This window comes from Acomys russatus, chromosome 16 (assembly GCF_903995435.1).
Source record: "Acomys russatus chromosome 16, mAcoRus1.1, whole genome shotgun sequence".
In the NCBI taxonomy this organism is placed as follows: Eukaryota; Metazoa; Chordata; class Mammalia; order Rodentia; family Muridae; genus Acomys; species Acomys russatus.
The window spans coordinates 17,382,003-17,396,695 of record NC_067152.1 but is presented as its reverse complement, the minus strand read 5'-3'; the positions used below and the strand labels follow the sequence as shown (position 1 = coordinate 17,396,695).

General features: G+C 40.1%; 1 protein-coding gene across 1 annotated transcript; it reads right to left on the bottom strand.

The window, feature by feature from the left end:
* Positions 1-561: 561 nt before the first annotated feature.
* Positions 562-5,682, bottom strand: LOC127200177 (cytochrome c oxidase assembly protein COX11, mitochondrial). Its single transcript, XM_051158292.1, has 4 exons — positions 5,263-5,682; positions 3,320-3,475; positions 1,659-1,784; positions 562-1,027 (listed from the first exon to the last, which is right to left on the bottom strand). Exons 1-4 carry the CDS (start codon positions 5,626-5,628, stop codon positions 845-847), a joined length of 831 nt encoding a protein of 276 aa, XP_051014249.1. The 5' UTR covers positions 5,629-5,682; the 3' UTR covers positions 562-844.
* Between the last annotated feature and the right edge of the window lie 9,011 nt (positions 5,683-14,693).

Below are 14,693 nucleotides of genomic sequence, written 5' to 3'. Positions count from 1 at the left end.
CCTCAGTTTGATTCCTGAGACCCTCACAGTAAACGAAAACTGTATAGCACAGCATGTCTACTCATTACTACATTGTGTGATACAGCATGGGTACCATTCACCTTCTTCATGTCCTCAAACATAAATACATTATAAAAATTTTAAATAGTGACAGTTTATACGGAGGGAAAATAGCAGCCACCTTGCTCGGTGATAAGTTCCAGCCTATGAACTTATGCCTTGGGCATATTTTTTTTTCTAGGTTTTCAGATACACTGTTACAAGTATGGGAGGCACCTATACAATTAAGCGCAGTTTATGTGTGTTTGTGGGCAGCCACAGCTTGCATGTAAAGGCAATGTGACTCTCCTGGCTCAACCTCCCAACTCACTGTAAGAACTCTTGGATTACAGGTGTGCACTACCACATTCCCTCTTTTAAGGCTGGTTCCAGGAACCAGAACTCACGTTGTCAGGCCTATGTGGCAAACACCTTAATCCACTGATTCATCTCCCTGGCTGCTAATGCAGGTTTTTAATAGACACACTTGTGGTACACTGGGGAGACATATATTCTTCATGGGCTTAGTGAACAACATTCATACTCTATTACTTCAAGCAGAGCAACGTTCATTTCCTGCTCGTAGGCACCATCACAGGATAGCAGCATTTTTTCACTGCAGACTGAGCTTTGAACCTGTCTTCTCAGTCTTAAGTGGGATAAATCACGTTGGGACGAAAGGAAGGTAAAATCATTTAAAATATAACGTTTCAATATACATTACTGTAGAATATTTCTCTTCTGAGAAAGTACAATACATGATTTTCCAAAAATCACAAATCTGAAGTAGGTCTTGGAAGCTACTTCAGTTATAGCCTGGAAGTGGCAAGGTGTGCCCTTCCTTTGCCTCAAAAAAAGTGTAAGAAAGAGTGATGAGATCAACATTCACCATTCGTGGGTCTTCTGCAAATTCAGGATCAATGTAGAAAAACACTGGCATATCTACTTCTTCTTGTGGATTAAGCCTTTGTTCTTCAAAACAGAAGCACTACAAATTATAGAAAGATACTTGGTGAATTACAGTCCTACTTTATTACCTAACACAAACCAAGTCATTTCCTGCCCTTCAGCACCATGATAAGATGCAGCATCTTTTCACTGAAGGCTATAAAGCAACTTTATGCTCATCTTAGAAGTAAATACAGTAGCCAGGTGCAGTGGTACAGTCCTTTGATCCCATCACTTGAAAAGCAAGTGAGTCTCTGTGAGTTCAAGTCAGCCTTGGTTTACATAGAGTTCCCAGGACAGCCAGGATTATTTAAATAGATCCTGTCTCAAAACAAACAAAAGAAGCAACACCAGCTAGACAGTGTAGACAATGTAGATTTTTAAAAAATGGCTTCATATTTAGATGAAATAAGTACTGATTTAGGCTTTTTGTTTTGTTTTGTTTTTCTGAAATAGGGTCTCACACTGTAGCCTAGGTTGGCCTAGAATCCATTACATATCTGGGCTGGCCTGTATCCCATGGCCCTGCTCCTATCTCAGCCTCCTGAGTACTAGGATTATAGGCAGGAACCACAATGCCAAGCCAGAAATGAATTCTTAGTAATTAGAAGCATTTAATTCATACTAAACAATTTCTCATACTTTTACCATAAAATTTACATTCAGTTTACCTGTATTTTATTGAAATACTGTCCGGCTTCAAATGGTACAACATTATATGTAGAAATTCCAATTACTGGTTTGTCAGTAGGGTTCTTAGCTTTATAAAATGCCAATGCAGTCTCTCCTGGTACCACCTGTTTCAATAAACACATATTAATTCTAATGCCATTTTTCCCTCATGCTAAATTAATAGTCATACCATTTGCCTATTCATTGGACTATAATACCTAACCCAATGTTGTGTAACTACTGCAGCAAGCCTATCTTAGTGTCAGATTGTTATTTGCTTATGTCAATAAAGAATCATAGCTACGAATGTCCCTGTTGGTTGTCTGACATTCTTCACGCAATAATCTACAAATTAGTCACAGTGTGTCAAAGGACAGGACAGGCAAGCCATAACCCAACTACTTTATTACAGTCAAACCTGAATTGTCAAGTTTTTAAAGAATGCCATGTTAAACTTACCTTAATCCTGAAAAACTTAAATTCACAATCAGAGTAAAACCAACTTAACAAAACCTGTTAAAATGAATTAATACTGTGAGAAATTAAAAAAAAAAAAAAGCAACCACGGCTGTAAAAACTTTCCATTGGAAATTCTGTCCCCTGTATCCATTCACATCGCCCTGTTTACTGCATTCAATTTGAACCCACAAAGTCCTTAATGAAGATTAGGTGATGTTTGCTGAGCTGGACAGCCACTATGATTTGTAAGGGTTTGTTAGTAATAACGTCTGAAATTAAGGCTTTTATGGGTATCCTCAGTTAACACACAAATCTCACCTCAAATCCTCCCAGGACTGCAATTAGTAAAAAATTTATAAGTATTTTGGATATAATGACATGGGAGTATAATTACTACTGAAATAATTACTTCACATGTTTAAAATTTTTGGTAGTGAGGATGGTTAGCTTGGTGGTAGAGTATTTGCCTAGCACACAGAAGACCCTTGGTTCACATCTCAGTACTTTCTCCTCCCCCCAAAATTATACATATCTTTTTCTTTTTGAGTAACAGAAATACTTGTGATAAACCAGTTAATTACTTTTTATTATTACCAGTGATTCTACATATGTTTCCTATGATCATCTATACCAGAATAAAAGTCAGGACGTTATATAACATGGCCAGGTACTGCTATTAGCTCAACAATAATGACCAAGGGATTCGGTCATCTTTTAATGATTATAAACACAGGATATTGTTCCAAGTTGATTCAAAGTTAAAATACAGCAAACACCATACACAGTACATGTTTCTATACCCCTAATTTACTTAGATCTTAATGCCACGGTTGAAAATTTTTAAGGAGCTATCAATGTTAAACTGACCTTAAGTCTAATTACAATAAACTTACAACCAGAGTAAAACTGACTGAATAAAACAAAGGTTAGCGCACTGATAAATCAAGAAAAATAGCAAGCAAGGCTAAGCTGAGGCAGGACCACTGAGTGTGAGGTAGGCGGGGCTACACATTGAGTCTCTGTCACAAAAATCTTAAATGTTATGATGCTATTAGAAAGTAGACCTGTGAAAACACTAGTAATTGAATAATTCCATTTCATGAGCTATATTTCACAAATATTAATTAGCAAGTATACTTATTCATGGGTGTGCTAGCACTTTAAAAAAGCTTAGGCAGTGATGACCCCATCTGTTACTCACATATATCTCTGTTTGCTGGGGTCTGAAGTTCCACTGCAGACTGGCATGCACATCGGCATTGAAGGTGATCTTAATGATTCGATCCTTCACCGGCACCATGTTTTCAATCTGGTCTGATGAATGCCCGGCCACTGCTGATCCTCCAAGTCCAGTGGTCTGAAACGAGAGGCTACATACATTAAGTAACAGACTTTAGATCTTCACTTACTTACTGGATAAAAGAAAAATGTGAAAAACAACTGAATGTTCTACTTGGAGCCAAATTGTATACCACCCCTGACCATTGCCTCTGTGTCAATGGTTTGTTTGCCTATATTTGTAAAAGTAGCTCCTATCTTTTCAGCAGTGAGTCATTTTAAAAGCTGATTTTGAAGACAAACTATTATCACTGGGGGTGTAGAAAACAAATTTCCAAGTGTAACTTTCATTAACACAGGTCCCTTCATTGTTAGTATATTTTACATAAACTATTATTCACTTAAAAAATAGTTTACCCAAACCTGGTCATTTCAATTAAAATACAGAAATATCTAACTTTTCCGTGTTCCTGTGCTGTACCCTTGTATCATTTTCTGTACCATAGCTTTTATAGTTTAAATTAATTCATAGCTTTATTTTTATATTCTGCTTTCCTAGGGCATCATACATGTTCTCCCATGTTGGTGGGCTAATGTTTTTCGGCCACATACCTCTTTTATCCTTCATCACCAGTTAATATGACTACCTGGCTTTGGTTTTGTTTTTTTGTTTTTCCTACCCAGCCAACTACCATAAAGTAGCAAAAGAGTAATTTGTGTCTGACTTTTCCTCATTGCCATTATTTCCTTATTGGAAGTGGGGGTATTGCATCCAGGTCATTCTGCTCTTTGGGGTTACCAGAATTCTGACTTCCAGACAATTTATTTACCTTTCCTATACTAGAAATATAAAAAGCCAAATCTGAAGCTAAGGGAAGACCCTAAAAACCCACTCTACTAATATGTTACTATGTTTCTTTTGCTTGTGACACAAGTTACTTAGCTTCATTCAGTTTCTCTCAACATTGTCAAATTACACTTTAATTCTAAAGGCTAAATCCCAGGGCAAGTAGTTCAGCTCGTTTAACAAAAAATATTGTTCTGTTTCAGAGACTGAGTTTTAAGATGGACTATTTTTTTTTTTCCTAAATAATTCAAGTCAGCTGAAAGAAACACAATGTAATTGTCCTCCAATATCAATATATCCATTCTTGGGACATATGTTAGTCGAGTTTCTCAAGTTAAGTGCTTAAACTAAAGTAGACAAAACAGGTAGAAGACAAGCACAAAAATGATTTCTTGGGCCCAAGCCTAGATCTATTACTAACCAAGCCAATTAAAGTTTCCTTAGGTTACATTTTAATTTGCTCTTGAATGGAAACATCACATGGCTTCCTATATTTACATCCTTATAACTTGCTCTAAAACTTGTTGACTCCACAAGTAACAGGGCACTCTTTTGGAAATGGCTGTGTTTTAAACACAGAACTTGAATTTAGAGGTTACCTTTTTTTTTTTTTTTAAATCCCCACCCCCTCCCCCAAACCTAACGCTAACCTAGCCTGACGTGAACATACACAGCACAGAGCGTCGATTACTTCCACTTCTGTCCGTCTCAGTATTAACTGACATTTTAGGTTGGGCAATTATGTTTGGGGAGCAGGATGCCCTGTGAACCTCCAGATACATGCCAGCCTCTCTAAACTCTACTAAGTGCCAGGACGACTTACTCCTGATAACCCTTTGAGGTATAAGGCGAGCTCATTCCTTCGGAGGCGTGGTCCAAGCTCCATCATTACCAGAACCTGCTTCCACCTTCAAGTGTTCTTGGTGACCTTGAGCACGTCCCTTCCGGATCTGGAGCCCAGTAGACTCCAGGCTGATGATGGCGCAGTGGGATCCGTCCCGCACCTCGTCCCTCCTTACCTGGCAGTAGAGCCGGTAGAGGGGCACCGCGGCGTAGGAGGCCCCCAGCATGCCCACGGCGGCCGCGGCCACGTACGTGAGCACCGTCTTGTTCCGCCGCCGCCACTCGTCCTCCTGCGCGCGCTGGAAAGGGTTGCTGCTCTTCGGCCGCCTGGGCGGCTGCGTGGCGGGACCCCCGGTCCCGCACAGGTGCTTCCACGTCCCCAGCCGCCTCAGTCCCCGCTCCGCACCTCCGAGTCCATTCCACCCGGGCCTGAGAACCCGCTCTGCACGCTCCACACTCCCGCCCGGCCGCCCAGGCTGGCACCAGCGCCGGCCACAAAAAGCCACGATCCTCCTCCATCCCGGACACCAAAGCCCTCCCATAACCCCCCGGAAGAAAGGCGCGCCTGTCAAGGGCCGCTAAGCGAGATTCTCGCGAGACCTCCCGTATCTCGCGGTACCCGGGTTGAGCCCCGCCGCTGCCTTGACTACCAGATTCCTCAGGTAGCTGTCGGGCTACGGAGGCCGGGTGGCCAGAAGAGGGTAAGTTCGCGTTTCTGCTAGGTGACTGTACCTTGTACTTTTGTTTCCCTCTGATGCTTCTTTAGTTTACTTTGAGGAAAATGCATTTGGGGCTTTTGAGTGCAAGCTCCTCACTGGGGATTGTACCCCCATCTTCTCAAACTCCACCAGCCTTTGTCTCGACCTAGCGGCCCCCCAGCGGCAGCTCTCCCGCGGGGCTTTCTCTTGGGGCTCACTAGCCCCATGGCTTACTGCTCAGGTAAAGGTCACTGTTTCAGGAAAACTTACTGTGCGAACTTCATCCTTCTCCCAACACTCTCCTTCTGCATCTTCGCAGCCCGCAGGCAGATGTCTTCCACTGCGATGATAAAACCCCTTTGCTATTTACCCAGCAAAAACATGAAGTCAGCGAGCCGCTGGCAAACTGAAGTTTCTTGAGAACAGAGGGAGGGACTTTTAATATGGGGGCCTTTAAAGGAGGGATGGAAGGAATAAGGTTGTGCATCTTGCAGGCAGAGGCCGCTGGAGAAATATGCAATAGCTTTCTTCAGTTCTCTATTAGGATAAACAAGGGCCCCTATTAAAAAGCAGCTAAGAGCAGACTCTGAGGTTAAGCATTAATGAATTTACCATGGTCTTGTCCTTACATAAATTCTGATGTGCTACAACTTCTCTGTAACCTGGTGGACTTATTTCATGAGGATAAGACTGTAAAGTGATTTTTCCCATTGCTTGAGGCATAGTAAGAATTTTATAAACGTTAGATCTTATTCCTTTAAAAAAATAGTGTGTTTATTAATTATTTGAGGATATTTAACTCTGTATTTTGATCATATTCACACACATACGCCCCACTCCAGACCTGTCCCAGAGCTAACCCCACCTCCCTCTCCACTCCCCACCCCCATCCCATTGAGTTCGGTCTGATGGCCAACTACTCACTGATGTCCCAGCCTTTGGAGTAGGATCTTTTGCACCAGGGGTCACACCATTAAGGAAACCTGACTTTGCCCTCTTCCAGAAGCTATCAAATGCCGATATCCTCTCTCACACCCACCTTCCCACCTCCAGAAAGCTAGACCTTATTTCTAATTGTTGGAGTGGGTCTAATTATTCCCACTTTGTGGATTAGAAAACTGAAAGCCTGAAGAACTGTAAGTCAGTCAACACTTATTCCATGCACTCTTACTGAACCATATACTTTCACATTTGCTGGAGCATCATCCAAAAATAAGTCAGGCACAATCAACTGTGTTATTGATGGCAGTCTCTATTGAAGGACTCAGAAAGTAAACTTGTAAAAATAAGGGAATTGCAAATAACAATGTCTATTCTGAAAATAGCTGATGGCATGAAGTAATTAAGAATGACAAAGAAGAGGGACAGTGAAGTTCTGTCTCTTAAGAGGTAAAATAAAGTCTTCCTAGAGGCGACATTTGAGCCTACTCCTGAATCCTGAAAAAGAGCTACCCAGGAAAAAACATTCTCGGGTCATTTGGAAGTCCAGAGGCGGAAATAAGTTCGATAGGATTGAACAACAACAAAAAGAAAACAGAAAACAGGGTCAGTGTGAACCTTGCGTAATGAGCTGAGCGGACAGTGGAAGAAAATGGGGTCACAACAGGGATCCAGAGCCCTGATACTACAAAGCCATTTAAGTCCTGTCTAAGGGATGCTTGGTGTTAGGAACACAGGAGTGATGGGGTCTGGTTGGATTGATACTGAAGGAAGAAAAGGATGCTAGTCACATGGTGAGCAGGAAAGGAGCAAGGGTGGGAGGAGCAGAAGTGAGGAGTCTAAGAGGAGATAGATGATGACCTGGAGTGAGTAACTGATTAGTGACCGCAGAGCCGCTAAATTGCAGCGCCAATAAAATCCAATTATTTTCTGGCTCTAGTCATTGCCTAGTCCATGACTCTACTACATTGTCACCCAAGTCACAAAATTCTGACTCTACAAACTTTTCCCGATTTTGTTATGACAGCGTTTGATCACCCTTTCCCTCCGTTGTGCCTTCATTCTTCTGTCAGATTGTCAGATTTTCAGGATATTTTAATTTTCGTACAGCATAGACTCAGAGTCCATATAGAGGTCTGGAGAGGTGCCCCAGAGGTTATAAGTGTTTGCTATTCTAACTAAGGGTAAAATTTACCTTTGCCGTGCTCTTCTTGCATGTCTCCTGCTCTGTCCTTGGCATTAGCCGTTGCTGCAGGGGTTTGGCTTCCTTTAGTGGAGAGTGATATTTAGGAAAAAAGCACGTGATCCAGAAATAGTCCTGTCTTGTAGGCATTCTCAACACAGAACTAGCAATTTATAGGTATACAGTTACAGTCCTGTATACATGCCCAACCTGAGAAATATGTCTACTGTTTTTTTTTTTTTTAAATATACTTTCTTATCTGTTTGTCCCCCAGTCCATGGGTAAATCACCATAGCTTAGAACTTGGCCTCAAACATGTGCGCTCTCCTTCGCCTGGTATGTTAAACTAAAGAGTGCGGTGCGCTCCATTTGGGGCACCACCTAAAAGATCAGCAGAACGGAAGCAAACAGGATGAAGTCTAAAGAGAAGTGACTATGGTGAGGCTGTTCAGCCTCAGGCGATTTTGAGGACCTGAAGGAAGGAAGCAAGGTGATGTAGGAAGCCTTTGGTTCTGGAAACACAGTCCCGTCTCCTCCCACCTCCCAAGCTCAACCCTCATGGAGGCCAGTCTTCCCGTTTTATAGATGAAGGGGAACCAAAAACAAAACCAGACTCAGAGCATCGAGTCTCGTATAAGGACATTCGGCTGGGTAGTGTCAGGGCTGGGACTCAGGGTTAAGATGTCTGTGGCTTCTTGGTATTTTCTACACCCTGTGTAGAAAGCAGCTTTGCAAAGGACTATGATAACAACAGCACAGCCTTTCCCTTTTCAGTATCAGGAAAAGTTTCTTCTGTCTTGTTTAAAATCATTAATGTGCTAAGGCGTCTATTTACAAGGTAGCACAGGTTAGAATGATTTCTGAGCAAGAACAAGCTAGAGCTAAACACAGATTGAAGCCAGAAAGCACTGTGGGAACCTGAGGTCAAGGGCCTTGTAGTATAATATGAGAAGCACATGTGCAGCTAGAAGAACAGTGCAGTATTAGAAAATGCTGAAAATGTGTCTGTTTCCTCTAGAGCTTTGAATGAATGCATAACCCTAGGCTATAACTTTGGTGAGTCGGAGTGTGCTTGTGACACTGCATAAATCACAGTGGTAACTAATGCTGAGTAGTGTTCCACCGCAGTGCAATGTCAACTCCTGAGGCTAAGGCTAACCCTGTTCTGCAGCTCAAACTGCGTTATACATTTAAGATGGATAGCCTGGGATGGCATTAAAGACTGGACACTTAATGTTCAGTGCTGTTTTTCAGCAGAAAATAACTAAAGCTGGTAAACTTCTAGTTAGCTGTGGTCATGTCCAGTTTTATATTTATCAGGCAAAGTAAAGAGTCATAAAAACCTTTTGATGTTCACATAATGGTGTCTAACCCAGTTATTGGTTTTCTGAAGACTTAAAGATAACAAAGACATAGTTTTAAATTTTGGTTTGCAGGTATATCTATATAATTGTTGTATATAATATATAATAAATATTCTATATTCTATATATTTGTTGATTGATTGATTTTTTTTGAGACAGGGTTTCTCTGTGAGTCCTTGGCTGTCCTGGAACTCACTCTGTAGACCAAGCTGGTCTCAAACTCACAGATCTCCTGCCTCTACCACTCACTCCCTGAGTGCTGGGATTAAAGTTGTGTGCAATCATGCCTAGCTCATATTTTTCAATATTTTTTAAAAGCATAATACAATTACAGCTTCAGCTTAAATATGATCTGTATTTCCTAGAAGCTTGTTTGCCTAATAAAGTTTCTGGATTCATCCAGCAATATGGGATACATAGCAATTATTTTAATAGTATTAACAGCTGTTTATTTTGTATGTGTATTATAACTGTGCACACAGTATGAAGGACTACACAGGTATATAAATAGTAAGAGAAATTATTTGTAATTTAGTTGGAAGCAGGTTAGATAATCACTGTATCCCAATTAGAGCAGAGTGAGGCCATCAAGTTGCCTCAGAATCTCTTGGTCTCCTTTCTTATTTCCTGACAGCTGTTGATGTGATTGTTTGACAGACTGGTCCTTGTGATGGTGGTTAATGAACTTGTGTAAGTGACAGATAGGATAAAATGAAAAGAATGAAAATTCTGGCTTTGCATTTAACACCACTATGGGTCCCCAAAAGCCCATCCTTAAAAAGTTTCATTTTCTCTCTTATTTTTTTCTAACCTCCCTCTTTTCCCTTCAGACTCATACACTTTCTCTTTCCTCAGCTTCCCTGTGCTAGTATCACAGGGGTGTAGCAGAGTGCTCACTTAAAACCCCCTTTTATTTGTAATCATTTGCTAATGTCTTAGTTTTTCATTTCAAAGGATATTTTATAAGCCACAGTTACCTTTTATCTTTAAGTATATATGGCTAACTAGACACATGTTTTTTGAGCAAATCATGTTTGCCCTATATATCTCTTTACTGCTTTATTAGAAGCTAGTTACTCTTTTAAAATTCATAGCAAATATTTTAATGAAAGTAGTGAATAAAAAGACAAAAATTTTCTCTTAAAACTGAACTGATACATGTTTTATTTTCTAGAGATTCATCTTAAACTATATAGGAATAATTTGTCAATCTTTGGAAAAATTATAAAACAATTGAGTAGAAAATAGAAATTCATGAAACATACAGAAAATACAAGTAATTGCTCATACAGATATTGCATTTTATGTTGTGCTTACAAATATTACAATAAAAATATAATCCTAAGAAAGCAAAGGAAATAACTATTTCATGATTTTTTATTGATTTTTAAACAATAATGTCTGTAGTCTTTTTATAGTTAATTAACTAATTTATTTATTTTCTATGCACTTTACATCCCAATCATAGTCCCCTCCCTCCTCTTTTCCTGGTCCCACCCTCTTCTCTCCTTCCATTTCTCCTCCTCCTCAGAAAAGGGAGCTTCCCCCTACACACACATACACACACACACACACACACACACACACACACACACACACTAGGGGAAGGTGATCCAAAAGCTGACAACAGAATCCGTGTCAGACACTGCTCCCATTCTAATTGTTAGGGGACCCTCATAAAGACCAAACTGCCCATCAGCTGTGTATGTGTAGGGGGCTAGGTACAGTTCATGCATGCTCTTTGGTTGCTATTTCAGTAGTGAGTCCCCCTCCCTCCACTGGAAGTCTTTCCTGCCTATAGGAGGTGGCCACTTGAGGCTCTCTGTCTCCACCCCGTCACCCCAAAGCTGCTAGGATTCTCAGCTAGAGTCACTGGCATATCTTCCCAGGAGCATACTCCACTTGGGTTTGCAGCTTGTCCCAGAGATATCCCCTATTGGTTTTCCTTCTCCCTCCCAGCCCTCTCACCTCCCACCCCATTCTACCCTCCACCTGATCCCTACCCTTGTTTTTCCATTCCTATCCCCTTTCCCACCCAGTTCTCTCTTCATCCACTTCCAGTGTCTATTTATTACCCCTTCTGATGAAGATTCAAGCATCCTCCCTTGAAGCCTCCTTATTAGTTAGCTTCTTTGGGTCTGTGGATTGTAGAATGGTTATCCTATATTACATGGCTAGTATCCACTTATAAGTACATACTGTGTGTGTTTTTCTGGGACTGGGTTACCTCACTCAGAATAATATTTTCTAGTTTCATCCAAGAATGCTTCAAATTCATTATCCATCATGATCAAGTAGGCTTCATCCCAGAGATGCAGGGATGGTTCAATATATGAAAATCCATCAATGTAATCCACCATATAAACAAACTGAAAGAAAAAAAATCACATGATCATCTCATTAGATGCAGAAAAAGCCTTTGACAAAATCCAACACCCCTTCATGATAAAAAGTCTTAGAGAGATCTGGGCTACAAGGTGCATACCTAAACATAAAAAAGGCAATATACTTGGTGTATACAAGATAAGCCCTTACACTCAGTATGAACTAACAATCCCCACAAGGTCAATTGGAGTAGACGTGTGTCTTCAGAGACCTATTATATGACCAGAAGGCTCTGGGAAAAAAAAAAAAAGGCTTTCTCAGGAGCTTATGAAGTTATTATTATTATCATCATTATTACATCTTGGAGTCTTGCTATTAAACCAACAAATCTCTCCATGACTGGTATCATACTTTGTCCTTCCTTTTCCTTCTAGTGATCTTTATACTGAGGACAAACTGTTAGAAAGACATTGGAGTTCTTGACCTCACAGCTAGCAAAGTGCTTTGAAATGAATATAGAAGCGCGCTGTCAAGGAAGGGTGGGAATTGGGCTCTGCTTACAAAGCTCTTATGAGTATTCAAGATGTATTATTTTAATCTTTGCAGTGACAGCAGAAAAAAAATCTCATGGTTTATGATGAGGGGAGTTAGTTTGCCTGTGTGTGCTGAGGTGTTGTGATGCACATATATATGCACCAACATACTGCAGATGTTGCAGTCTACAAGGAAAAGGTGTGTGTGTGTGTGTGTGTGTGTGTGTGTGCGCGCGCGCGCTTGGGCTGCCATCAGTTGGCTTGCTCATAGCTTTTTTAAAAAATTGAAGATATCTAATCATTTACAGAGCTTGGCGTAGGAGATAAATTATGTTTTAGAAGAAGCTACAGTTAGGCCACCCTTTTTGTCATTTACAAAGTATTTGGTACACGCATGTGGGTTTGCCTGTGTGAGACTGCATGAGTGTGTACATGCGTACGTTGCAGGAGGGTGGTGTTTAGAAGCTGTCATCAGGTTTCCTTCTGAGACCAGATCGCTCACCAGAACTGAAGCTCGCAGAGTCACTCTTGCTAGCCAGTGAACCCTAGTGATCCTCCCTTTTCAAGCTCCCCAGCACAGGATTACATGTATGCTCAGCCTTTTACGTGGGTGCTGGGGAAGGTCTTCATGCTTGGCCCACCAAATAGAATTTAAACGTTAATGTACAAGATTGATATGAAGATTATTTTAGAATCCTATAAGAAGTCACATAAGATATGCCAAGGTCATTGAAAGTAACACCAGGCGTGATGGCGCACACCTTTAATCCCAGCACTTGGGAGGCAGAGGCAGGCGGATCGCCATGAGTTCGAGGCCAGCCTCGTCTACAAAGTGAGTCCAGGACACCCAAGGCTACACAGAGAGACCCTGTCACAAAAACAAAACAAAACAAAAACTTTTTGACTTATAAACCTAGTGTGATTTGCTAACAAATACCATTGCTTTGTCTTTTTTAATTAAGGAAACTTTGAAGTTAATAAGTACATATGAATCCAAAACAGGAAAACTTGGCTAAATAAAATAACAAGGTAGAACTGGTTTTACCAGATATAGGAAAATATTATAAAGCCTGTCTAATTAAAATAAGTTGTTAGTGCCTGAATAAATAAGCTAATCAAAAGAATCAAATGAAAATAGCAAAAATGATCCAAATCAAGAATTGGTCTGCAGATGAAGGTTGCATGTCAAATCAGAGGTGGCAAGCTGCTCATAAGTGTGGCTCGGACGAAGAGACCTCCCAGGGAGAAAAGGACAGGGACTGTTATGAAGGAGTGTTAAACTAAAAGTCCCAAAAGAAAATGCATGGAATTGTCGTATTGACTTTGGAGTGGGAAAGGAATTCCTAGTTCAAACTTAAATACAGAAACCATCAAAGGTCAGTGAATTTAGCCACATGTTTTTTCTGTAAAAATGTAAATAATCAGAAACAAAGAGAGAAAAACATACTGGAAATTTTAGTGCTGATGGAGGGATATTGAACAGAAAAAAATAATAAATAGAAAATGGCAAAATAAGTAGTTCATTGTTCTTTCTTTAAACTAAAACGGTTCTGAAAGCAGAATGAAAGTAAAACTCTAGCTTCCTAAAGATAAAATTTTATTTAAAAGGCTCTAAAGAAATTCAGAAATTAATCATGTTTATTATTCTAAATTATTCCTAATTATTATTCATTTGGAATAATAGTGCCGGGCAAATAGTTGAAATTTGTATCAGTTGTTTTATGGTATACCTGGTGATTTCATCTTGTTAATAGTTACTCATTTCTAATATATTTTTATGCCTACCTATTTTACATTTTGTGGTTTTGATATAAAAAAAATCTTCTTTTAGAAGTTACTGAGGGGGTTGGAGAGATGGCTCAAAGATTAAGAGCACTGTCTGCTCTTCCAAAGGTCCTAAGTTCAATTCCTAGCAACCACATGGTAGCTCACAACGATCTATAATGAGATCTGGTGCCATCTTCTGGTGTGCAGGTGTACATGCATGCAGAGCACTGTATACATAATAAATAAATAAATCTTTATTTTAAGTTACTAAGACTGTAAATTGTCACATCCTAATCAAAGATTGTATGCATGCTGGGCAAATTTTTTTGTCAGACTTGTGATTATTATAGTTTAATTAAGTTGTGAGAGAAGAGATTGATACATCAAAGTAAAGCCAAGTTTCCTGATAAATTCATCATATAAAACAAAATGCTTTCTCTAGTGTTCCAGTTTGTTTTTGCTGACATAATCTTTTTTTCCCTTCTGACTCAGCAAGCTAGATAAACAATCTATCTTCATTGAGTGCTTATACTTTTAGCAAAAGAGCAAAGTGCTTTACTTCTCTGATGTTCTGTCAAAGTAGTGGGGACATATGTGTCACACTTGTATGTGTGACTATGTATATAATTTTACTAGAACCTCTACTGATTAACAGACTTGGAAGTTTGTATAAAAGAAAAGGACACAGAGCTGGAAAGATGGCTCAATTAGTAAGCCCACATAAAAAGCCTGGTGTGATGGCATCCTCTGGTCATCCTCATGTTGAGGAGATAGAGAGGGAAATCTCTGTAAATCAGT